This window comes from Neofelis nebulosa, chromosome 17, assembly GCF_028018385.1.
Source record: "Neofelis nebulosa isolate mNeoNeb1 chromosome 17, mNeoNeb1.pri, whole genome shotgun sequence".
NCBI lineage: Eukaryota > Metazoa > Chordata > Mammalia > Carnivora > Felidae > Neofelis > Neofelis nebulosa.
The window spans coordinates 10423947-10449996 of NC_080798.1; the positions used below are offsets into that span (position 1 = coordinate 10423947).

A 26050-nucleotide genomic window follows, 5' to 3' on the forward strand; every position below is an offset into this window, starting at 1 on the left:
ATGGAGAAACCTTCCTGCCTCGTGAGACTTGTTGATCTTTTCATTTTTCTCATTACCTAAAAGCAGACAGCCCTCTAGAATTCTGGAATGGCCTGCTGAAGCTTCAGAGATGGCCAGCTGGAGACCACAGCTTGAAAGGACAGACCACCGTGTGGTCTGGTTTTAACCAGTGTGGTTTCATCCATCGCTAGAATACATGGGGTTCAGAAAACAAGGCACAGAAGGGGAAAGACAATTCCAGTATTTTTCTTCCCATTCTCATAATCCTGATCTACCAGTCTTGTGTTAAAGAAACCTTTCGGACAATTTTGTTAAAAGCACGTGCCAACATTTTATTGCAATGATGCATGCAAAGAAAAAAAAAAGTCTCTTGTAGGTGAATTAGAAATGTATTCTTGGTATGGACATTTTAGGGGAGAAGTGAATGGTTAAATAACTATCATTAAACTAGAGGCTAGATCCAGAAAGTAAATAAAACTAGATCCAGAACATAAGAAAGGAAAGACGAAGATTAGGAGTCTTGATTGGCAGGCAGTAGTTCCTCAGAACAAATTTCATAACCATCAAAATTCACTCGAAATGGCTTAAATCTTTTTTATCAAGAAAGCTAATTACTTCACTGAAGGAGATTGTTATAAATTACTCACAAAAAGCGTATGTCCCAGACTAGTTTGCGGGCATTTTTTTTCTTCTTCTTTCATGGTAGGATTAATAGACCAAGAAGTAACTTGGCGCCTTTACCTCCAGATTTATCTTTCATGCTGCACTGGTTTTCTTTCTGTTCCCGGAACCTAAATGGTCCATACCTCGTCAGGCTCTGAAATAAGCTTTTCCTTGGCTTGGAACTTTCTCTTCTCCTTCCCATCTCCACTTAAACAACCCTGTCCTGGGCGCCCCCTTTAACACCTCATTTAATAGAGGCTCTCTTCTAACTTCCAGTTCCTTTCCCCTGGGGCATTATCGGTTTTTAAGCTCCAGGAAGCTAGAAACTGTTCCCATCGACCATCACAGAGCTTGACACTGTACAAGGAGCTCATAAAAGCACAGAACAAAGATCCTTGGATATAAACCGGCCTCAACGAATTTTTGCAGTAGGCAATGGAATGCCCACACGGACTAAAATTCTTGAGGCGCTCTTTACGGCTGATATTACGTTCCTGAGACAACTATTTAGACGCCAGGATTGTCTGCATCCATTAAATGAGAATAGTAGTTACTCCCAGCGGAGTTTTGAGGATCAAAAGATTGTCGGTCGTTTGCACACCGTTTGAACCCGGTCAGTCCCTCCCACGTGTAACATTTATCTTGAGCCTTCCCGATAACCTACGCTACAAGCTCTTAAACTTCCCGGAGGCAGTACCAAGGCCCGCCCCTCTCGCACCGCCCCAGGGAGACGTCACTGACCGAGGTTTCTAATGACGTCAGCTCCGGACCTGTTCGGCTCCATCCTCCCCTTCTCCGGAAACCTACAACTCACGGCACCCGGCCTCCAGCTTTCGGTTATTTTTTTTTTTTTTTTCTTTCCGTAGCTCGAATTCTTTCCCTCCCATTCTTCCACCTAAAACTTTAGTCTCTTCCCGCCTTCCCTCAAGCTGGTAATTTTCGGTTCTTCCCGCTTGCGCTCGGGTGCATTTCCCAGCCTTTTGCTCTGTTAATCGCCTCCCGAGCCCCGCCCTTCAGCCTTTCCCGTCTAAATTCCTCTTTCGGCTAGTTCCGCCTCCTGCCACCCGCCTCCGACACCGCCTTCGGCTCCTTCCGGATCATCGCAGTTCCTTGCCTTCCCCGCCCCCCGCCCCCCCCACCCCGTCCTGGTCCCGCTTCGGCTATCTCCGGCTCCCGCGACTTTCCATCCATTCTCTAGCCACACCCCCATCACCAACCTCGGCTTTTTCCGTCTCTCGCTCCTCTGCCTTCGGCTTTTTCCGCCTTGCCTCGACCTCACTCCCTCCCTTCGGCTCTTTCCGCCGGCCTTCGGGAGAAGGCCTGTGCCCCTCTCCTCCACGTGACGCGGCCTCCGCCTCCGCCTCCCAGTTCCCCCTCCCACCTCGCCCTTCCTCCCGCCTCAGCCTCTCGGCTCCTCCAGGCCGGGCCGCCATTTTGTGTGAATTTCTGACTGCGGCGGGGGCCGAGCAGCCGGGGCACCTAGGGCGGGCAGACAGACAAGACAGTCGGCCCGTCTCCGCGGCCCGTTTCCTCCCTCCCCAAAATCCTTTTTTTTAACCCCCCTCGCTCGCTCTCCTCTTCTCCCCTCCCCCCTCGCTTGCTCCATCGCGCGCGGCCCGCGCTAATTACACCCAACCACCCACCAGTGTCCGTGTCTCCCGGGTCCCCCACCTCCGGGCCTGCGGGGGAGGTGTGTGTGTGGGGGCTCTCGCCCCGATGAGGGCCCCGCGCCCGTGAGCGAGTGACCCCAGGGGCGGGCTGCGGAGAAAGGCGGCGAGCGGCCCGCCGAGGCCTAGGCCGCGCGGCCTACGCGGAGGTCGGCGCAGAGGTGATTCCGAAACCGAAAAACTATATACCCATTCCTATCAGGAGCCCTCAGAGCTGAAGTGTGCCCCTCCCGCCACGCCCAAGCAGTCCTTTTTCGTGCATTAACATCCCCTCCCCCCCAAAGGAACTATGGAGGCCGCGCCCGGGACCCCCCCGCCGCCACCATCAGAGTCGCCGCAGCCGCCATCGCCGCCGCCGCCATCAACGCCTTCGCCTCCTCCGTGTTCCCCCGACGCCTGCCCGGCCACCCCGCACCTCCTCCACCACCGCCTCCCGCTCCCTGACGACAGGTCAGGCCCCCGGCCCGGCCGGGGCAGCGTCCCCGGGGGGAGGAAGAGGAGGAGGAGGAAGGGGGGCGGCCGCCATGTTGGGCCGGGCCGCGGAGGAGGAGGAGGAGGAGGAGGAAGGGCGGGGTCGGTGGGTGTCTCTCGCTCGCTCGCTCTTTCTCGCTTGCTTTCTCTCCTGGCCTCATGCGTTTCCCCCCCCCTCGCGGCGCTCGCCCGCTCTCCCTCGCTCTCGCTCTGTCTTTTTTGGGCGCCATGCTGAGGGGAAGGTGAGGAGGCGCCCCCCGGACCCCCGCGCCCGCCCGCCCGCCCTGGGGAGGGGGCGCTGTGGGGGGGGCTGCGGAGGCCCACGGGGGTCCTGGCTGCCCCAGCGCCCGGAGCTGGCAGCCATGGGCCCGCCTGCCCGTCGCCTGGCTTCGGGGAAGGGGATGGGGGAGGGGCTCCCGGACCCTTTTGAGGGGGGGGGGGGATCTCGAGTAGTAACCCCGCTCTTAGGGATTTGGGAGTTGGGGGTTTCCAGCCCCTGGCAGTATCCTTTCTCCTGGGGGAGGTGTGCCCTGCCCTACTTGGAGAGGTACCCTAGTTTAGGCAGAAAGTGGGGGTTCGTTCAGTTCTAGCTCCATCCTTTTAGTGGGGGGGGGGGTCCTTTGGGTGGGGGCTCTCGCACTTTTTTTTGGCGGGAGGGATTTCCTATTACCTAGAGGGCAAATTTGGTTGGGGGGGGAATCTCTAATTCCTTCGATGGAAGCCCCTTTCTCTTTTGCGGGGAGAAGCCCCCTCCCCGTGTTTTTCCTTGAAGGCAGGGGTCCTCTCGTTTTTCGTAGGTAGGTGATGCGTTTTTGGCGAGGGGGGTGGGGGGGTGAGGCTTGCTTTCCCTGCCTTGGAGGGGAGAGGAAGTTGGTCTCTTCTTTCTCATGGGGTTCCCTCCTCTTTCGGGCTAAAATGGGGCGCCATCCCTTCCGGGGGAGAAAACGAGGTGGTTTTTTTTGTTGTTGTTTTGTTTTTTATAAATTTTGTGCTTTTGCAGGGGGTGAAAGGGAGTGCCCCCCTTCCCCTTTTATGAAGTGCGAAATGGGTTTGCCCCACGCCCTTCTCTGGAGGGTGATAAAGGGGCCAGCCAGCCTGGCGCGTTTTAGAGCGAGGTTGGGGCCCCTGTTTCCCCTGCTCCAGCAGAGGGTTGGGGTGCAGGGTTTGCCCTCCCTTTCCTGGCGGGGCAGGGGAAGAGGTGTCTAGAGAGTGGATTGGGAAATGGAAGGAGGTTTTCAAGCGGCAGGAAAGGCAGTCTGAGAAGGAGTGGGGGTGGGGAGGGGAAAAGATCGAGCTGGACAGATGGCTGCCCCATAGCAGCCCGGGCTGGGGAGTCGCGGGAGGACCCTCCCCTAGATTGGGGTCTTAGCGAGCGCTTCCTTGCCAGGCACCACGGCCCCTTCTCCCCACTGCCACCTCCCCTTTTCCCTTTCTCCTTCACAGACCATACTTTGCCTTTTAAAAGAAATGCCACCCACATTCAGAGACACAAGTGCAGCAGTTTGGTGAGCTTTTACAAAAAAAAATTTTTTTGGTTTTTTGTTTTTGTTTTTGTTTTCTGTTTTGTTCTAATTAAATGTATCGTCCTGGGAATCGCAGCCCATCGCAGCCTGACTCCAGTTCAAGGAAATAAACAGATTAGCAAAGGTCTGTGCGCTAAGCCCACGTTGGGCTTCCGGGCCCCCTCTGGGGGGCAGGTGCATTACTCAAAGGTGCTTACACGCTTTATTCGACCTCTAAGGAGTTCTCTTATGTCAGAAGTGTATGTCTTACAATGGGTTGGGATGGTAAGTAGCCTCTTTTATTGAGTAATTCAATTATCTCCCTCTTTTTGTCCCTTTCCTGCCTGCCTTCCTCCTGCCTTTAGACCAAAGTGATGCTTGAGTGAATTGATATGTTCGAATCAGGATTCTAACCCAGTTTTGAGCCCTTTTAGACTTGCACATCCTTTCGATCTTTAATTTTTTTTTAATTTGTCGTACACAGTTTTGTCAAAAAAAAAAAAAAAAAAGAGCGTTACTGTAACATGACAAAAACTTATGTAAAAGGCCCATATGTTTTCAAGCCCTTGGTATCCCTCTCTCCCTATCGGTCCATTGCTTTGTCTCCAGCCTTCGTCTTTGAAGAAAGTGGCCACTTCAGAGGTCCATTTCTAGGAGACGAGGTTAAAACTGAATTTGGTTTATGATCCCTGTATTTGAGTTAATGTGCTCCCTCCCTCCCCCCCCCGCCCCTCCCCCCTCCCCCAAAGATTGTGGTTCAGGTAGATCCAATTTTCTCATTTTACTCCAATGTCTCTTATGGTGATGGACGTTTAAATTAAGCAAGTCATTTGTAAAGTACTGTTTAAGCACCAAATCTGTAAAGTGTCAACCCCCAGTCTCCTCTCCCCGTCTCCACTGTTGTTCCCTTTGTTCGAAAGCACATGCCTGACCGTGAAAAGTTGATGCAAACGTGTTACATGCCCAGTCATGGTGGAGAGAACACTTCCTCCGGCCCCCAGTCCTCCCTCTCCTACACATACAAGGAAAAAAACGGCAACAGAAATGACTTGCAGAACCAAACACTTGTACTTCCGATGTGTTTTACAAGCATAAGTTCCGTTAAAAGACAAAACACGTTGAAGTTCCATTTTCCCTCTTGGCCCCAGTTTTGGTCCCTGATGTACTTTGGTCGAGAAAACTTTTTAACACACGGCCCTTTTCCCCTCTGAAAGGTCCTGTTTACCTTTTTTTTTTTTTTTTTTTTTTCCATTCTTAGGGGGAAAAAAACGTTCACTTACGTTGGGATAAGGAAAAGGTAACTGCAGTTCAGTGGGCCATTTGTCTTAGTCTTCCTCTCAAAATACTCACAACGTAACTGCTGTGAAGTGGTGATGTTAGGTATGTAAAATCAGTTGTGGGAGGAAGAAGTGTCCACACTACAATATCCTGCAAAAAAAAAAAAAAAAAAAAAGTCTCAAGCACGAACTGAACACACTCTCTCCAGTGCGCAGGGTCAGCTGAAAATGAACTGCCTTTATTTGAGGTTTTCCATCCTTGGTGAAATTCCTTCTCCAGGAGCCAGATTCAGCAACTGGCTGCTCACAGACGAACTTTCCAAGTTTCGAGGGCAACTGAGTTGTAGAAGGATGCTTGTTTAACTTGACTTGAAATGTTAAGGAAATGGGATTTCTTTTGTAAGTGAACATTGTAGCAATCATTCAGTGAATTCAAAAGTATCTCCCCAAACACTTAAAAAGGACTCAGGCGTAGCAACACAAGGGTTTGGTTTTGTTTTTTTTGTTTTTTTTTCCCCGTTCTCGAAGGAATCTCATCCATGAAAACCAAGAAGCCCCAGTAATTATGTCAAACTGTATTTCCATAGTCTTTGTTTTTGAAATGTCACAGTACTGCCTTTTTTTTTTAACCCCCCCAAACTGATGTACCAATACTAGTTAAAATTCAAATTAATGGATGTTGCAAAAAAAGAAAAAGGGTGTCACTCAGAATCCCTGATTTAACAGCAACTCTTAGACGCTTGCAATCTTTAAAATTGTTATATTCTCTGGGGAGAGGTTTAATCTGAAACCAAATACAAATCTCCCAGTAGAAGTACAACCAATTGTAGCCATGAAAATACGGGTATTCTGCTCATGAAACCCCTTTATTTTTTATTCTTAAATGTGTTCTGCAGAAGAAAAAGACGATTCCCCAAAAGGGCTTTTCTCATTCCCCGTCTGTCCTGTCTCCCAGATAGGGTTTCGATTTGCTCAAGTTTTTGAGTTGTTGACAAGCCAGGATTTGTCAGTACAGCAAAGACACTCCTATGGCTTTTGCTTAGCCAGGAAGGCTCATCCCAAGTGGAAACTGCTTTGCGCCTGTGGAACTGAAGGCTTTCCCAGCTGTTGACTCCCTGGCAAGCTAGAGATGAATGGTCGACTCTGAGTTTGTTTCCATCCAGTTGAATGCAGACAGTTTCATATTAAGCTGGCTTAGTAATTTGTCCTTATTTATTTATTTATTTATTTATTTTAACGTTCTATTTATTTTTGAGAGAGAGAGTGTGCGAGCAGGGCAGGTACAGAGAGAGTGGAGGACAGAGGATCCGAAGCAGGCTCTGTGCTGACAGCAGAGAGCCCAATACGGGCTCCAACCCGTGAGCCGTGAGATCATGACCTGAGCCAGAGTCAGATGCTCAACGGACTGAGCCACCCAGGTGCCCTGTAATTTATCCGTTAATAATTCCTCCACCTCCGCTCTTTTCAGTCTTTTCCCTTCCCTGATAGGGGAGGAATGGATGTCTCCCTGTTGCCTTACCCATTGTTCCCTTCCGTTAACGTCGTCGTGGCTATTGAGGCCCGAGGACCATCTCGTAGAAGCCAGATCCAGTTACAGCAAATACCTGGATGGTGAAAGTCGCTAATTACTCCCAAGCCTCCGGGGATAGCTTTAGGTCAAACCATATTCCGGAGAACCCAGTTTTGGTCCCTGTGGACAGAATGTGCTAGAACCAGAGTGACTGGTGCTGACCCAGGGTGGGAAGTTGAGTGACAATAATTCGGAGCAAATAGTAAGTGAAATGGCTGAGTTTCTGAGCAGGCAAGGTGCTTGCCTTTACCTTGGCAACATAGCCCCTAACACAATAGGAGAAAAGAGGCCGGTCTCTGAGGTTCCTGGTAGTTGGTATTTAATAGGTCGATTCAGGCATCCGTGTAAGCGCAGTCGGCTCATCGGAGGCAGGAATCAGAATAAATGATTCGAGGCCGGTTTCATAATTAACACCTAATGGAAAGAGAGGAGCAAGCTGCCTGTTCGGGTGGCTTATGATGTGCTTTCGGTTAAGGTAAAACCGGGGCTGTGTGTTTGGAGCCAGGTTTCGTTCACGGATCTGGCTCTCCAAACGCATCGGCCTCGTCTTTGCCGCGGAACTGTTCTAGTTTTGATAGTTAATGAAGATGGCAGCCTGGAAAGGCTGCACAGGGTTTTTTTCTTTTTCTTTTTTTTTTGTGGGGGGGGCTTTGTAACGAAAGGAGATTACACGGGCAGTTTTAAAATTTCTGACTTGATCAGTCGATGGCAGTTTGAAGATGTGGCCCCCTCGGTTGGTGTGGACTCAGTTGCATCCCACAATCGTCATTCCGATAGAATGTTTTTTTGTTCCCATACTGGATGTCTTCCGGGAGCATAGTTTGCTTCTCTTGGCCAAATTGCTCAGGATGGAGAATCTCTCTCTCTTTTTTTTTTTTTTTTCCCCCCTCGTGTATTTTTTTTTTTTTTTGGTGAATTTGTATCTGTGTGAATTGGTGACTCAGCTCCCTGTGTGTAAGGCAAGTGTTGACATCTTTTGAACATTGGAGGTGGCTACGGGATAGGAAGGAGCAGTGTGGGCTCTGGAGGCAGATAAGATTGTGTCCAGGCTTGGCCATCCCTGCAGTGGGCACTGAGGCTAATGCTCTTTTCTCAGGGTCATTGCGGTCAAGCGGGCATGTACCGGACACCCACACGATGCCTAGCATTTGGCAAATCTTGGTTTCTTTATCTTCTTGCTGTCTCTGCTGCAGAAAAATTCTAAATCGAATGTATAGCCTGGTATGTAAGCGGAAGAACGAACATCTGTGTTTTTTTTTGTTTCTTTTAAATGTTTTTATTTATTTTTGAAGGAGAGAGAGAGAGAGAGAGAGAGAGAGCATGAGCGGGGGAGGAACAGAGAGAGGGGGAGACACAGAATCCAAAGCAGGCTCCAGGCTCTAAGCTGTCAGCACAGAGCCCGATGCGGGGTTCGAACTCCCAAACTGTGAGATCATGACCCGAGCTGGAGTCAGACGCTTAACCAACTGAGCCACCCAGGCGCCCCAGAGCAACTGTGTTTTTGAGGCAAGTCCGTTTCTCTTCACCCCTTAGGTTCCTGGCCAGCTTATTTAATTTTGAGCAGCAGATTGGGGTTGAAACTAAGTGGAAGCCATCTTAAGGCCTTTCTGGCTTGCTCAAGGTCCTTGTTACAGATGCTGGGACGGTCTCGGCGGCTTGAGCTTATGCTGACGTCCTGCCTGCGTTCATCTTTGGCGATTAGGGTTTGAGCCTTCCTGCCACCTCAGTGGGCCTCCTGAGAACTGAGATAGTGGGGCCGGAGCACCCCAACCCGCTGCTGACTGGTCTCGTCACCTCAAGCAAGTCTCTGACAGACGAGCAAGGCCCGTCCCAGCTCCCAAGATTCTCCTCGCCCCTTGGGAGTTTGGCTGAGTCAGTAAAGGTTTTTGTTCATTCAGCAGTCAGGCCCGTACCGTGCTTTGCTTGGAGCAGAAAAGTTTTTAGGCTGTGCAGGGAGCTCTTCTCTCTGCAGGACTTTATTTAGATTTGAGCTAAGCTTGTTCCTACCTTTGCCCGGCCTCAAATTTCCTTCCCATGTCTGACACCTGCAGCTTCTGGCCACCATCGGGGTTGCTGCTGCTGTGGCAGCTCTGGAGACCCAACTGCAAAGGGGGTGCCTTAAAAATGAATAGCGAGGTTAGGCTGAGTGGTTAGATCCCAGGTGGATCTGTCAGTCAGCTGAGCACCTGGTTCCTTTGTCCCTGTTGTCTCTGTCCGATGGTCCCCAGAAACCATAAACTCCTGCAAGTTTAAAGCTTAGTACTGCGTGGATTCCGTTTGTTCCCTTTAAACGTGTCTTGATCCTCTTCTGGTAGAGGGATGGTGGGGAGTGGTGGACCGCGTGGACGTGGGGTCAGGCCGACTGTATGTGACCTGTGAGTCGTTGACTGCTAGTCTCCCCAAATGTGTGACAGTGCCTCGTGTGAAGGTCAAAGATTACCTCCCTGGTTCCTGCTGAGTGCTTCCCATGTGCTAGCTCGCCCCAGGCCTGTGCTGAGAATTTGAAACAAATGAAGTCACGTGTCCAAGGTCACAGAGCTGGGTGTGGAGGGAGAGGTAGAACCCCGGGCCCAAGCCCCGTACCTATATGCCGTCATACCTATATGCCGTCATACCTATATGCCGTCATACCTATATGCCGGCATGGGGCCGATACGATGTTTTCAAACTGCAGTGTGCAGCCGTTAGCAGGATATGAAGTCCCGTTTATTGATTTGTCTCCTGCATTTGAAAAACAAAGGAATGAAACAGGGTAGAAAAAGCAGAGTACAGTGGAGTTTAAGAGCCACTTTGTAAAACTTCAGAGAAACACATAAAGGAGATGTGGGTCAAGGTCAAAGCTGAAAAGCTACTGCTGGGAGGACGGGTGGACAGTCTGTGGCTCTACAAGATCCAAGCCTGCCCACTTGGCTTTTTTTTTTCCTCCCCCCTAAGTAAAGTTTTATTGGAACATAGCCACGGCCATTAATTTATAAGGTCAGTGCTGCTTTTGCACTAAACCTCAGAGTTGCCATAAAGGTACAGAGAACTGTACGGCCTGCAAAGCCTACGGTATTTATTCTTGGGCCCTTTAAAAAAATTTTTTTTTTTTTATTTAGGTAATCTCTACCTCGGACGTGGGGCTTGAACTCAGTGACCCCAGGATCAAGAGTTGTATGCTCTTCTGGCTGAGCCAGCCAGGCACCCCCACATTTTGGGCCCTTAAAGAAGAAGGTGGCTGGTCCCTACCTGCACAGGAGCCATCGTTATCTTTGTTGTGGCAGAGGTGGTGGGAGAGAATGGAAGGGAAGTGTAGGTATTCCCTTAAAAGTTGGCCCCAAAGACGCCTGGCTGGCTGTCAGTAGAGCATGCAACTCTTGATCTCAGGGTGATGAATTCCATCCCTACTTTGAATGTAGAGAATACTTTAAAAAAAAAAGGGGGGGGGGCGCCTGGGTGGCTCCGTCGGTTAAGCGTCCGACTTCGGCTCAGGTCACGATCTCGCGGTCCGTGAGTTCGAGCCCCGCGTCGGGCTCTGTGCTGACAGCTCAGAGCCCGGAGGGAGCCCGTTTCAGATTCTGTGTCTCCCTCTCTCTCTGACCCTCCCCCGTTCATGCTCTGTCTCTCTCTGTCTCAAAAATAAATAAACGTTAAAAAAAAAAATTTAAAAAAAAAGTTGGCCTCAGAGAGTAGGGACCCTCCATGACCTGGTGCAGCTCTGTCAGCCCGTTGTTTCACTCCTTCCAGTGCATGTAGAGGCCCCAGCTTGGGCTTTTGAACCTTTAAGTCAAAGAGATTTTCATTCATCGGAAGTAACAGGAGACTTCTTGAAGCCAGCGGGAAGTGGATTGCAGCTAACACGTCCCTGTTAGGGCCCAACCCAAGGGAGCTGGGCCCAGACATGAGTGTCACTTGGCTAAATGTCCATTGCCACTTGGCTAAATGTCCATTGCAGGTGGCTTGGGTTGTTGCCCTCCTCATTTTCCTAACAGACACCAGGGCTTAGGTTTCCTTGGGATTTCAGGCCCTGCCATTGCACGGAAAGCCAGAGCAGTCCCGGGAACCATAGCTTCTTGCCAAGGGAGGTGGGCCGCATCCCTGGGGGGTGCTGACTGGTGGCCCCTTTCACGTCGGTTGATGCATCACGTACGGGCTTTTGTCGCTCTCTGGCCTATCAGGAAGCCCTTGATAGACACTCGGTGAATGAGTTTTTGATTAAAGACAACCCCTCGATTACCTCATTGGAGTTTTAGGTAACCCACGTTATTGCCTGTGAAAATAGTCCCATGTCTGTGTTGACGAAACTGAGCAAGAGGGTATGGAGAGCTGAGGCCGATGCTGGGTTTGTGTAGAACATGTCACAAGTGTTGCCCCCAGTCTGAACCTGACCCTGTGCTGGACCCTTGGAAACTCAGGTGACCGCCAGCCTCTTCTCTGTCCTCCAGGAGCCCACAGTTGACTGGAAGTTAGCAAAGAGTTGAATACGGATAATTGCGGTGGTTTTTTTTTCTTCTTCTTTTTTTTAAGTTTGTTCATTTATTTTGAGAGAGAATCTCAAGCAGGCACAGAGCCCCATGTGGGGCTCAGACTCACAAACCGTGAGATCATGACTCGGGCCGAAACCAAAAGTCAGACGGTTGCCTGACTGCGCCACCCAGGCACCCCCAGATAAGTGCAGTTCTTAAGGAAATTCTTTGGTGGTGTATGAACAAGAAATCCTAGTAATCCTAGGCTAGGTTTTCTTTTGAGACGAAAATGTTAATATATTCTTTGTCTTAGTTGAATGTATGTTGAATGGAACCAAACCTATTTCCTCTGAAAAGATTCCACACGAGCAAGAGGCTTGGTTCACAAGTTAAGTGATTTGATTTTCCTTTCTGGAATAATAGAAATTGGTCCTCCTTGGATGAGAACCAGCATCCTTCCAGCTGTCTGAAGCCTTGGTTGGCATGAGAAGGTGGTTAAGAAACTCTGTTGCTGAGAAACAGACTTCAGAGGTTCATCGACAGGAGGAACTGGGGTCAGATGGATGCCTTTACCAAGAACAGGAGCTGTGAGGTGCCCGGTGGCTCAGTCGGCTAAGCATCTAGCTCTCGATTTCGGCCCAGGTTGCGATGTAGAGGTTCGTGGGTTCGAGCCTGGGCTGTGCACTGATAGCACGGAACCTGCTTGGGGGTGTCTGTCTGTCTGTCTGTCTCTCCCCCTTCCCTCCACACCCCCCCCCCCCCCCCCCACTCTCGAGTGCTGGCTTTCTCGCTCTCTAAATAAATAAATAAACACTAAAAAAAACCAGGAGCAGCGTTCGGAGTGAGTGGGAGTGAAAAAGTAGCTGTTCAGGCGAAGGAAATGACACCGGACTCCGTGAGCCTCTAGTAAGTAGGCCAGGTTTTTTCTCGATCAGCTTGTTTGAAGCTCTGCAGAAACACTCTGCCTGAGGGGTTTGTGTGCTTGGACAAACCCTGGCGTGGATGCCGCACACCCCGGGATGAAGCGTTCCTGCTGGTGTTGCACGGCTTTGGAATTTCCTTCCCTTGGAATGATTCCCGTTGCTCTCTGTCCATCTGGGGAGAAGACCCTTTCCTTGGGGTTTTTCCAGGATTCTTTGGGCCTTTCTGTGCAAAAGTCTTTGGTGAGATTTTTGAACGTCTCATTTCCCTTTATTTGATCTTGGAAGGACTGTATTTGTCTCGTGCCTTTGCTTAAGCATGGTTTTTCCTCCTAGGCATTTGTTCTCGGCCGGGGTAGTGCCAAGCACGTGATTGACCATGGTCTCAGGAAATTCTTCCCAAGAGGATTCGGTCCTTGTCACAGGTTCTGCTTCTGTCTTCACCTCACAGTTGAAACCCGGACACAGACCTCGCCCAATATCTTAATACCTCGCTTTGGTGTTTCTTGGAATGCTGTTGCCTTTGGTCGGTTTTCTGTACATCTGTCTTCTTTTTGCCAGCGCCGTTATAAATTTCGGGGAGGGGTTTTGGCGGTTGGCCTGTTGAGTTAATTATTCTCTTCCAGATGATTTCTAATTCTCCAGGGTCGAGGTTGAGAGTTGGGCCTGGAGTCAGAGAATCCAGGACTCGTTCCAGTTTTGCTCTGTGCTGTGACCTTGTAGGCAAATATCTTCTCCTCCCTGAGCCTCTGTGAAACGGGGGTACCGATGACTCACGACCAACGTGGGTCTGCTACCGCGTTTCAGTGAGAGATGAGTGGATGTGAACTCAGCAGTCTGGTGCCTGGCATGGAAGTCGGCTGCTACAGGATGTTTGTCACGAATACTTCTCACTGCTTTCGGTGTATAAGACTCTGAGGTATCCTGGCAGGTTTTGTCATTGAGGAAATCAGGGCCCTCCTCCCCAACCCCAGACTCCAGCTCTCTGCCTTCCTCGATAACCTCTCCTCAACTTGTTGAGGCGGTCCCCACTCAGGGCATCTTTTTTTCTTTAACTTACAGAAATTTTCTAGCATTTTCGTTAGAAGAGAAAAGCCATCATCTACACATCACCTGGTTTCACAGTTATCTACATTTTGCCAATTTTGGTTCATCTCACTACATCCCCCATCTGCCTTGCGTATTTTTTTTAATGTTTGTTTATTTTTGAGAGAGAGAGAGAGAGAGAGCACGTGTGCGTGCAGGTGGGGGAGGGGCAGAGAGAGGGAGACACAGAATCCAAAGCAGACTCTAGGCTCTGAGCTGTCAGCACAGATCCTGACGTGGGGCTTGAACCCATGAACCACAAGATATGACCTGAGCTGAAGTCAGATGCGTAACTGACTGAGCCACCCAGGCGCCCCTGCCTTGTGTATTTTAAAGCAGATCCCAGATTTCACGTCATTTGACCTGCAGATTCTTTAGTGTATATCTGTAACTTGAAGATTTTTAAAAATTATTACACTTATTGACTTATTTCTTTATTTATTTTAAAGTAGGCTTCATGCTCAGTGCGGAGCGCAACACAGGGCTTGAACTCAAGACCCTGAAATCAAGACCTGAGCTGAGATCAAGAGTCTGGTGCTTAGCTGACTGAGCCACCGAGGTGCCCCAATGATTTTTTTTTTTTTTTTTAACGTAACCACAAAGCTATAATCCTATGTAACAAAATTGACAGTAACTAATATTTCAAGTACCCATTCCAAGTGCAGATTTCTCCATTTCCATTGGAGAAATTGACTTCTGGCTGTAGGTGCGTTCCCATCCGGGTCTCAGCACCGGACCGGCTCTTCTGCTCACGTTGAAGTGAGGGGTTCGGGGTGCTGGCGATCGGGCTTCTCGTGTCCCATGGTTGGTTTGCGCTTGGCTGCTCGGGTGGGGTGTTGTCTGTTACGTGGGCACGTTACCGTGGAGGTGGCGCGATGTCACAGTCTGTTGTGACACCACGTGAGAATGTTGAGGGGAAGGGAGACATAGAGCCCATTTGCTCTTGAGTTCTGGTCGATAAACCTAGGTAGTAAGGACACTGAAAACCATGTGCGAGGCCCAGAGGTTTATTTCAAGAATTTCCTGCCTCTGAAAATCCCTCAGTGAGGTGCCCCCCCACCCCCCGAGGCTCCTTCACCTCGTCGGAAAGCGAGGGAAAGCCTCTGTGCCTTCGCTCCCAGTAAACAACTGTCCCACACGGTCGGATTTGGGGACTTCGGCAGTTAGGCCTGTCGTTAACCATCTGAAGAGGCAGAGCCTCCCCGTAATTTTTGTAGTTTTGTCCCTAGTTAATGGGTCATTCCGAGCCTACCCAGGCAATTTGTTGAGCGTTTGGGCAGTTAATGGTCATAACCCTGACCTTCACATTAACCTAGCCGCCTCTTGTCAAGGGCTCTCATGATCTTCAGGTAACAGCCACTGCTCCCATGAGTGTCCACCTTTTGTTTTTTTCGCCCCCACCCCATTCTCTTTTTTTGCAAACCAGATCGATCCACAAACCCGGGCCCCTTTCAGTTTCCTTCCAGCTCTCTTGTCCAGAGAATTTCCATGTCGGGAAGCTTTGTTTTTTTTAAGGGGCCTTTGTCCCTTCTTCCTGGGGCTCAGCTCTCCCTGTGCCTTTCCCTCCTGGTCACCCACTCGGTTACTTCCTCTTACCAGCTGGATTAGAGCAGAGGAAGGGGACGTGTTGATTTGTCAGTTTTGTCAGCAGGGTTTGTCGGGAGAGGATAGCGCGTACTCGGTCCGGCCAAGTGTAGCGGGAACTTGTTGGCCAGCGGTCAGCAGCGACCCCCAAGGGGAGTTGGCTGAAGCTTCTCCGTACAGAAAGTGCTTCCTGATGAGCACCCCGGCCAGTTTAGGGGTTATCCTTAAATCTGGTAGCTGCTTTTTGTCTGGTACTTTGTGCCTTTCTCACGTCAAGGGCTTTATCCACATTAATCTCATTTAACCTTAACCACCCTGGTAGGTACTACAGTCACCCCATTCCACAGGTGAGAAAACCAAGGCGCTAAGTTACGCGTACCAAGAGCGTAAGAAGCGGAGCTGGTGGTTGGTCACTTGGCCTGCAGAAAGCGGCCCCGTGCCCCACCCCGCCAGCCTACTTTGAAGTCATGGGATTGCTTGACTGAGTGCTGTTTTTGCCAAGCCCGTGGTGTGTGTTGAATTCAGCACACTCCTGTGCCCTGTGGAGTGGCCAAACAGGCATTCCTTAGAATGGGCACCCAGATCTAGTCTTTGTCCCGAGAGGGAGGAGCTGGCTGTCACCAGCTCTGTGAGTGGGAATTTAAATGCCTTGGAAGCTTAGTGCGGGAGGCACGAGACAGATCTGACCCTCGGCAAGCCGGTGGCTTCTTCCCGTTCCCTCCTGGACACCCGTTCCAAGTCAGTCCCCCAGCTTGGTCGGTTGCCTGTCCCCGATGGCCCCGGTGGGCCGACCCTGGTGCGGCCATCCTGGGACATTGCCAGTCCGGGCTCTGGGAATAAGGTCGTCCCTGCTCAGGCTGACGCCTCAGGCTTTCTCCTGCTTACTGGTCTCAAGAGGGCTTGGCAGGTCTAGATTGAAATGATTAGCGCAGTGGGGCTTCCCCCGCTTTTCTTGAGGGATTATGTCACAGTCTATTAGGCAAGCTCCCTCGGTATTTAATCCCACTCTGACATGGGCTTTGCTGGCAGTCTGTGAGGTGGCACCACTGAAGCCTGGCTGCTATTCCTGGAGCCTGCTTTTGTGCCGGCGTCAGTGGTCTCCGGGGATTTCTGCCCCTGTCCCGGCTGGTTCGGTTTTCTTGGTTTTTGTTCTTTCCCCTTATAAGGAAGACAGACCCCGTGTTCATACAGAAGTTAAGCTGGGAATTTCCTGTGTTATCAGAGGGCACCCCCTCAGGTGACCAGAGGTTAGCCCAGGGCTCCGAGAAGTTTGAGAGCACAGCATGGCCAGATGGCACTGAGGACGCACAGTGGGCACTGGAGGGTCACCGGCCTGGTGTCCCTTCCAGTCTCCCATTTTCCCTTCGTAAGTCGCCAGCAGGTTTTTTGTTTCTGTTTTTTAAATACTGTTTGTCAGTTTTCCCCAAGTCCGTGTGAACAAACAAAGTTCTAAGTATTCGTGACCCATTTAGTAAAAAGTTGCGGGGTAGATTCTCACTGAGCCCAGATATCCTGGAGGTGTTCATACAGGTAATGCAGAGCCCCTCTTTGGCTGAAAGTCTTTGGAGGGTGGATTTGAACACTGTGCTTCCTTGCTTTGGGAAGTCCTTCGGCATGAAAGGGCTTTCTTCAGGAATCATTCCTTTTTTTTTTTTTTTAAGTTTATTTATTTTGAGAGAGTATGTGTACGAGTGGGGGGAGGGCAGAGAGAGGGAGAGAGAGAATCCCAAGCAGCCTCTGTGCTGCCAGCACAGAGCCCGATGCTGGGCTTGAACTCCCAAACCATGAGATGAAGTTGGACACTTAACCGAAGGAGCCACCCAAGTGTCCCCTAGGAATCTTTCTTGATGGTGGTGAGGACTTTGGAGTCGCTCACCGGTGGTCTTTGTAGCCAGCCCCCAGGTGTTAGGTGTAGACCCGGCCCACGTATTCAAGCAAGCTGGCTTGTGGGTGCGGGACAGGGATGGAGCCTGACCCTGACCCTGGGCAAGACCTTGGCCTGCCCTGTCATGCTGTGGGCGGAGGTAAGGGAGTGTCTGGAATGTCTGCCCTTGACAAGTCCCATCACCTGTCCTCCCTTTGAGATCCACCTGCCTGAGAGGAGAGCGTTCAGAGCGTCTTGCCATCCCTTCCACTCTGATAGGCTTCTTCTGACTCCATGAGGGTCTTTGGCTCTGGGAGCCTTATTTTCTTTCATCAGGGCTTCTGGGAGCCCGGGCACTTCTTGTCTTCCTGTGTCCCCTCCGTCCCTACCTGCCCTGAGATTCTGGCCCCTTTTCCAACATGTCCCTCTGAGCTTTTTCCTTTCCAGACTGTTGGTTAAGAGTGATGCGCTTTTTAGCTTTTCTTCATGGAGTACGGGCCTCCGTCCCCGCCATTCTCGGTTTGTCTCTGGGCCTTCCTCAGCTCCATTTTGTCTGTCTGTCTGTCTCCCTGTGTTTCTCCTGAGGTGTGGCGAGCTGGCCTGCCCACGGTGTTCCCAGCAGGGAGGGACATGCGTCCTGTTTGCTGCGGGAACCACACCCTGGCGTGGGCCGTTGTTCCAGGCAGCAGGGAGCCCGCCGAAACCAGTTTCCCCAGTCGGGTGGCACTTTTACTGTGGGCAAGGCCACTCCAGCCGAGGCAGCTTCGTCCCACACCCGTTCCGTGGGCCGCACCCAAGCCCAAGCCGGAAGGTGCCTCACTTGTCAGGAATGCCGGCTCCTCCCCGCTTTACTCTGCATCTTTCTGCGGGGCTTCCCCCCACCCCCCACCCTGGCGATTTGCAAGGAGACAACCCGAGACGCACGTCGTCGGTCACCTCCCTGACTTGTTTCCTTTGAAACATCTGAACAAATTTTGTGTCCCCCGCGTTGTGTGTGAGAGAGCTGCCTTTGACCTCCGCCGGGCTGTCCGTGGGGTTGGGGCCGCTTGGGTTTTAAGCTGACCTGACCACTTTGAATGGGGAATGAGAGTTAAGAGAGGCTCCTTGACATTTGGGGAGCAGCGCCACCCGGGGCGGACAAAGGGGGTTGCGTGAGTGAAAGGACGTGAAGGACTCTGGGAGCATCACCAGTGTGGTGTTTGTCTACAAAGCCCCATAGGACCTGAGGGGGCTCTGGGGGCAGGCTTGTTCCCACTCTGACCCCGGGCCCGTCTGGGCAGCAAGGTCTTTTCTGCCTGGATTAGATCCTTTCATGGTTAGCCTTTCGGATCCTGGGTTCATTACGCCCGTTTATGTTTTCTTCGTTCTCTTCTGGGGTCCTAGTTTTAATGGAGAAGAAAGGAATTTTTTCTCTTCTCACACACGCTCTTCCATGGTCATGCATGAGGAACTGTGGGAGCTTTTAAAAAAGATTTGCGGAATTTATTTTATTTTTATTTTTATTTATTTATTTTAATGAAATAGGTTTTTAAAAAAAAATTTTTTTTTTTAACGTTTATTTATTTTTGAGACAGAGACAAAGCATGAACAGGGGAGGGTCAGAGAGAGGGAGACACAGAATCTGAAACAGGCTCCAGGCTCTGAGCTGTCAGCACAGAGCCTGATGCGGGGCTCGAACTCACGGACCACGAGATCGTGACCTGAGCCGAAGTCGGCCGCTTAACCGACTGAGCCACCCAGGCGCCCCTATTTTTATTTTTTAAACCAACTCCTGTACTTGTGAGAACTGTCTCTGTGGGTTTGGCCAAAAACTAGATTCTTTTTCCAGTTGCTTTCCTTCTTAACCCTATTTATCCCCTTCCCTCCTCCCCACCCTGTAGATATTTAGAATGTTCTGTGGGCAGCAACTGTCATGTTTGGAGAGTGCTTTTATTTTTGAAAGCACTAGGGATGGGGGTGATGTGGGGGCAGTGACAAAATCAGGAAATCTGTAGGAAGGGGAGCCAGAAGGGATACTGGGGGTCGGCAGCAGTGGAGTGCGGGGGACCCCACCCCGACAGTTGTTAGGAGGGGACATCAGGAGGGGTTTGGGGCCTGGGACCCTTCGCTCACCCCTTCCCCTTTCTTCACCTGCTCGGTTGCCCCCCGGCTCCCCAGCCCAGAGCTGTGCAGCCCAGGCTGTGGGTCAGACCTCTGGAGACCAGAGCTTGTCGCTGGTAGTTCTTACGGGGCTTTGGTGAAATACATTGTGTCCTCGGGCACAGCCCAAGCCTGCTTGTGGGTCGGGTCCAGGAGACCGGGGGCCGCCTCTGGTTTAGAACCACGGCCCTGTCCCCACTGTGCACAGCCACCACCCTCAGCTCACAGGACACATCCATAGGACTAGGACCAAGCCCGTGACCTCAGGCCGCTGTGCACCACTGCACTCTGGGACGGATGCTAATCCGTGTTCCCTGAGAGACAGCAGCCTCTCTGGTCAAGTAAGTCCTGGAAATGCTCTTAAAGCAGGGCTGCACAGGCTTCTGGACGGTAAGACCTCTGGGAACTTCCATTAGAGCATTAAGCACTGTGATGCCCCAAGGTGGGGATTTCCTCCCCTCATTTGACCACAGAACCTTGTCGCTTTTCTTCTTTAGAATTCGAGGTCCTTGGAGCACTCTGAGAAATACTGACTTAGGGTGGTCCCCGTATCAGTGGCTGCACCTTGAAAATCCAGCGGTGTCGGGCCCCCACCCGCTGTCCCCCAGCCAGGTTACACGAGAGTGGGCGCAGTCCTTGGGGAGGGGGGGCCGAGAGGCAGCGGCCCCCAGTCCTCCCGAGGAAGGCCTCGCTCTCTTCCTGTCCACCGGGGCCACCCCGCAGCCCTTGGACGTCCTGTCTCACACCCTGGCTTCATATTGGCTTTGGGATTGGTTTATAGGGAAGATGGTGAGTTGGAAGAAGGTGAACTGGAGGATGATGGGGCCGAGGAGACCCAGGACACCTCCGGAGGGCCCGAGAGGAGCCGGAAGGAAAAGGGGGAGAAGCACCATAGCGATTCGGACGAGGAGAAGTCTCACCGGAGACTGAAGCGGAAGCGGAAGAAAGAGAGGGAGAAGGAGAAGAGGAGGTCGAAGAAGAGGAGGAAATCCAAGCACAAAGTAGGTCTGGGAGAGTGCCCCGGGGCCGGGCTGCGTGCACCGGGCCGGAGCGGAGCCCGGGGGGCCGAGCTCGCCTCGGAGGCCAGAGGGCACGCGTAATAGTGGTGCTTATTCCTTCCCCAAATTGGATAAACAGTTTTATTTTTCTTTAAAGAGTCAGTGGTTCATGCTCCATTGCCACTAAATGCCCTTAGGTGAGGTGTTTGGCAGGGAGCCCTGGGCCCTTCCGGCACATTCCGGCAGCGTCTGTCCCTGAGCTGACACTGCCCGCAGCGGAATCACTAAGTCCGTTTCTTCTGCCACTGCAGCGCCACGCTTCTTCCAGTGATGACTTCTCGGACTTTTCAGATGACTCGGATTTCAGCCCCAGCGAGAAGGGGCACCGCAAGTACAGAGAGTACAGCCCCCCGTATGCACCGGTGAGTATCTGCCTCGCAGGGGCCCCCGTGGAGCCGGGTAAACTGCCCTTGTTTGCTAAGCACTTGCTGCCTGCTGGGCATTCTTGCACCGCGTGTTACGTGGGTTTTAAGCCTGCAAGATGAGATACTGTTTTTATCCCCGTTTTACAGGTGAGGAAAACAGAGCTGGGAAACCAGCTAGGTGGCAGCCGTGTAGTGTAGGAGCTGGGATTCGAGCCCAGTCAGTGGCTGATCTCCATTAGCCATCCTAAGACTTCCCTCTTCTTCCCATGGCCTTGGCAGGACTCAGGATGTCCCCGTCCCCCAGAAATCTGCTGATTGATCCTTGGTGTAGCTGACCGTTGTCCACCATTGAGAAATGACCTGTTGTGGAAAATTGGAGCAAATTATCTCAAGGGCCGTAGAGTCAGAAGTCAGATGTTTATCCTGTTATAACACGGAGCTTAAACGGGCATTTAAATTATTTGTTTGGTTTCTGTACTGTTTTTTCTCCCCAGCAAAATCGGTAATAAAAATTGATGTAGATTTTCAAGTTTTGATGAAAAATGCTTTTAAAGTTAGTAGCTCTAAAATACATCCCTGTGTCCCATGACTCAGCATCATCTGTCCTAACGAATAATTCAATCATCTAATGTTACACTTGACGTTGATATGCTAGCAGAGATTCAGACTTTCAACCTGAGGCAAGAAATGGAGGGCACACCACAGCTTCGATTAGGAACTAGAGTTTGAGGCTTTTTTTTTTTTTTTTTTTTTTTAAGATTTTATATTTAAGTAATCTCTACCCCCCCATGGGGATCGAACTCAACAACTCCGAGATCGAGAGTCACACGTGCCACTCACTGAGCCAGCCAGGCATCTGGGATTGAGGGATTTTAAGGTCTGCTAATGTAGTCCTATGTGTCTACATACTTACGTTCTGTATTTTCTCATAACGAGTGTGGACTTTTTATTTTTTTTAATAATTACTTGTTTACGTAGGCTTCACACCCAGCACGGAGCCCAACGTGGGGCTTGAACTCATGACCCTGAGATCAAGACCTGAGTTTGAGCTCAAGAATCGGATACTTAACCGACTGAGCCACTCGGGCGCCCCACGAGTGTGGGTCTTTTAAATTAATATAGATTGTTTCTTAGAATAGTTTTAGGTTTGTAGAAAATTGAGCAGATGCCTTAAATGTTTATTTACTTTTTTTTTTTAACGTTTATTTATTTAAAAAAAAATTTTTTTTTTCAACGTTTTTTATTTATTTTTGGGACAGAGAGAGACATAGCATGAACGGGGGAGGGGCAGAGAGAGAGGGAGACACAGAATCGGAAACAGGCTCCAGGCTCCGAGCCATCAGCCCAGAGCCTGACGCGGGGCTCGAACTCACGGACCGCGAGATCGTGACCTGGCTGAAGTCGGACGCTTAACCGACTGCGCCACCCAGGCGCCCCTAACGTTTATTTATTTTTGAGACAGAGACAGAGCATGAATGGGGGAGGGGCAGAGAGAGAGGGAGACACAGAATCGGAAGCAAGCTCCAGGCTCCGAGCCATCAGCCCAGAGCCCGACGCGGGGCTCGAACTCACGGACTGCGAGATCGTGACCTGAGTCGAAGTTGGACGCTCAACCGACTGAGCCACCCAGGCGCCCCAATGTTTATTTACTTTTGAGAGAGAGAGAGAGACAGAGCATGAATGTGGGGGGGGGGGGGTGGAGAGGGAGGGAGACACAGAATCTGAAGCAGGCTTCAGGCCCTGAGCTGCCAGCACAGAGCTCAATCGATGCGGGACTTGAACTCACGAGTTGTGAGATCATGACCTGAGCTGAAGTCGGAAGCTTAACCTGAGCCACCCACGTGTCCCTCTCCTGTTAACGCTTTACGTTATTATGGTACATTTGTTGTAATTGATGAGCCAGTATTATGGTACATTTGTTGTAATTGATGAGCCAGTATTGATGCATGGCTATTAATCAAAGCTTATGGTTATACTAAGGTTCCCTCCTCTGTGTTTTACAGTTCTTTTGCTTTCGACAAATGCTCATGTTATGTATTCACCATACACTATCATATAAAATAGTTTCAGTTCCCTAAAAATCCCCTGTGCCTTACCCCCTCCCTCCTCCCTGAGCCTCTGGCAACCCATAGTCTTTTTCTGTCTCTGTTGTGTTGCCTTTTCCAGAATGTCAGAGAGCTGGACTCCTACAGCGTATAATTTTTTCGGATCAGTTTCTTTTACTTAACAGTATGTGTTTGTGGTTTTCCCATGTTTTTCCGTAGCCCCGTGCTTCATCTCTTTTAACCAATGAATAATACTCCATTGTCTGGATGGACCCCAGTTTGTTTATTTGTTTACTAAAGGCCGTCTTGGTGCTTTCCATTTGTGTGTGTGTGTGTGTGTGTGTGTGTGTGTGTGTGTGTGTGTGTATGTCTGTGTGTGTCTGTCTCTAACTTCATCCGGTATCTCTTTGCACTAACACAGTTTGGAAAACATCATTTAATAGCTTTCTAGTTTGGTTGCCAAGTAGATTATTAATTGAATTCCAAGGCCCCAAGAAAATGTTGACCAAGGAGCACCCCTCCTCTTGGGGGTGCCTGGCTGGCCCTGTGGGTGGAGCGTGCGACTCTTGATCTCCAGGTTAAGTTTGAGCCCCATGTTGGGTGTAGAGATTACTTTTATTTATTTATTTACTTATTTACTTACTTATTATTATTTTTTAAATACTCATTTTTGAGAGAGCAGGGGGAGGGGGGCAGAGAAAAAGGGAGACAGAGGACCTGAAGTGGGCTCTGTGTCGACAGCAGAGCCTGATGTGGGGCTGGAACTCACAAGCCGAAGTCTGCCGTTGAACCGACTGAGCCACCCCAGCGTCCCTAGACGGCATCCCCTAGACGGCGTCCCCTATAAATAAATAGATGGATAGATAGGTAGATAGATGCGGGCATCTTGGTGGCTCAGTCGGTTCAGCGGCAGACTCTTGATTTCAGCTCAGGTCATGATTTCAGTTTTGTGAGTTTGAGCCTCATGTCGGGCTCTGTGCTGACAGCACAGAGCCTGCCTTGGGATTTTCTCTCTCTGCTCTCGCTCTCAAAATAAATACATAAAAAGGCGCACCCCTGTTGCCTACCAGGCCTTCTCCCCAAATGAGATTGCATATCCCTGGGCAATAGCCCTTTCTCTCCCCTCCCCAGTTCTTCAGGGATCGTGGGGTCCGTGTTTCTAAATTTTCTTTCAAGCCGTGGCTCTTTCTGAAGAACAGAAACGTCTGAGCCCACCGCCCAGCTCTCGCTCGTCTGGGAACCAGTGCCCCGAGTGCTGGGGGCTGGTGTGTCGCCGCCGGGGTGGCAGAGGCCCCCAGACAGTGCATCAGTTAAGGGAACAGCGGGGATCTTGGCAGTCCGGGCCCAGGGCCCCGGGGCCGCCTCACGCCCTCTCTCCATCAGTCCCACCAGCAGTACCCCCCATCGCACACCACGTCCCTGCCCAAGAAGGCCTACTCCAAGATGGACAGCAAAGGCTACGGCATGTACGAAGACTACGAGAACGAGCAGTACGGGGAGTACGAGGGCGACGAGGAGGAGGATATGGGCAAGGAGGACTATGACGACTTCACCAAAGAGCTGAACCAGTACCGGCGCGCGAAGGAGGGCAGCGGCCGGGGCCGAGGTGAGGCCCTGCCGCCTCTGGGGGGGCCGGGGGGGAGGGGGTCCGAGCAGATCCGCGGTGGGGGCTCGGGGTGCAGTGTGGGGCCCAGTGCTGCCGAGCCTCCGGTGTGCGAGGAGAGACCGGCAGTGGTTTCAGTGCAGGGGTGAGTACAGGGGAAGGGCGGGGGCTGCACACACAGGGCCCTGAGAAGAAGCCCCAGTGCTAGGCCTGTGCTTGGGACGCAGCCAGGCTGGCGGCAGGCGGGGAGACGCCCTCGCGGCTGAGGGTTGTTTTCTTCATTCACTTCCTGCTCAGCTGTGAGGAGCGAGAGAAGGGACAGCTTGTCAGATACAGGCCAGGGTAACGGACAGCTGGCTGCCCCAGCCTCCTCCCCACTCCTCCCAGCTCCTATCACCCAACAAGGTGTGCAGCCTCTGAACCTTGAACTGTGGCAGTTAGGAGGTGAGGGAGGGCGGAGCACCGGAGACCTTCTAGAACTGGCTCCTGCCTGCGAGGTTTTGCAACCCACAAGGGTTCCTGGGACCTTATAGCTCAGCAGTACTTAGCCCTGACTAAGGCCCAGCTTATTGTTAGAGTGGCTGCTCATTCATTTTCTTGGCAAGTCTTCCCTGGACACCTCCCTGGACAAGCCCTGCTCTTTGGGGAGATTCTAGACCAGTGCCGTCCGATAGAAATACAGTGTGGGACACCTGGGTGGCTCAGTCAGTTAAGTGTCCAAGTTTGGCTCAGGTCATGATTTCATGGTCCATGAATCCGAGCCCTGCATTGGGATCTGTGCTCATAGCTCACAGCCTGGAGCCTGCTTCACATTCTATGTCTCCCTCTCTCTCTACCCCACCCCACTCGTGTGTGCGCGCTGTCTCTCTCTCTCAAAAGATGATTAAAACATTTAAAAAGAAAAAATATATAACACAAGTCACCTCACCGTAGAATTTAGAATTTTCTAGCAGTCCCATTAAAAAAATAAAAGGAAACAGATGAGATTAATTTAAAATTTTTTTTATGTTCATCCATTTTTGAAAGAGCACAAGCAGGGATGGGGTGGAGAGGGGGCGGCGGGGGATACAATCTGAAGCAGGCTTCAGGCTGTGAGCTGTCAGCACAGAGCCCGATGCGGGGCTTGAACTCATGAACCGCGAGATCATGACCTGAGCCGAAGTTGGATGCTCAGCCGACTCAGCCACCCAGGCGCCCCAGATGAGATTAATTTTAACGGTTTATTTTATTTACCTCATATACTCCAAATCTTACTTTAACACATTATCCAAACAGATAGATGTGGTATTTTATGTTATGCCTTTCTCCCTCTCTGTTTTCTCTCTCTCTTTTTTTAATGTTTACTGCAATTGTATTTTTTTGTTAATGTTTACTTATTTAAAAAAAATTTTTTTTTGACATTTATTTATTTTTGAGAGACAGATTGTGAGCAGGGGAGGGACAAAGAGAGAGGGAGACACAGAATCTGAAGCAGGCTCTAGGCTCCTAGTTGTCAGCACAGAGCCCGACGCAGGGCTTGAACTCACGAACCGTGAGATCATGAGATCATGACCTGAGCCAAAGTCCAATGCTTAACCGGCTGAGCCACCCACGTGCCCTAGTGTTTACTTATTTTGAAAGAAAGAGAAATTGTGTGTGTGAGCAGGGGAGGGGCGGGGGCGGGGGCGGGAGGGGGGCGTGTGTAGGAGAGAGAATCCCAAGCAGGCTCCACACTGACAGCTTGAAGCCATGAATCTCAAAATCATGACCTGAGCCAAAACCAAGAGTCAGGTCCTCAACCGACTAAGCCAC

The 26050-nt window shown here is 51.0% G+C and overlaps 1 protein-coding gene and 1 long non-coding RNA gene across 2 annotated transcripts in view; one reads left to right on the plus strand and one right to left on the minus strand.

Annotated features, from left to right (window-relative positions):
• Window positions 1–1401: 1401 nt before the first annotated feature.
• The window catches only part of ZC3H4 (zinc finger CCCH-type containing 4), a 44321-nt gene continuing 19672 nt past the window's right edge, over window positions 1402–26050 (plus strand). The window contains 5 exon segments of the mRNA XM_058708242.1: window positions 1402–1499; window positions 2615–2780; window positions 19970–20189; window positions 20498–20608; window positions 24040–24262. Coding sequence (XP_058564225.1) covers window positions 2620–2780; window positions 19970–20189; window positions 20498–20608; window positions 24040–24262 — 715 coding nt within the window. The 5' untranslated portion in view covers window positions 1402–1499; window positions 2615–2619.
• On the minus strand, window positions 8961–17742 carry LOC131499833 (uncharacterized). The gene is made up of 3 exons (XR_009256083.1): window positions 14252–17742; window positions 9782–9871; window positions 8961–9733 (listed from the first exon to the last, which is right to left on the minus strand). It is a non-coding gene; the product is annotated as an uncharacterized LOC131499833 (long non-coding RNA).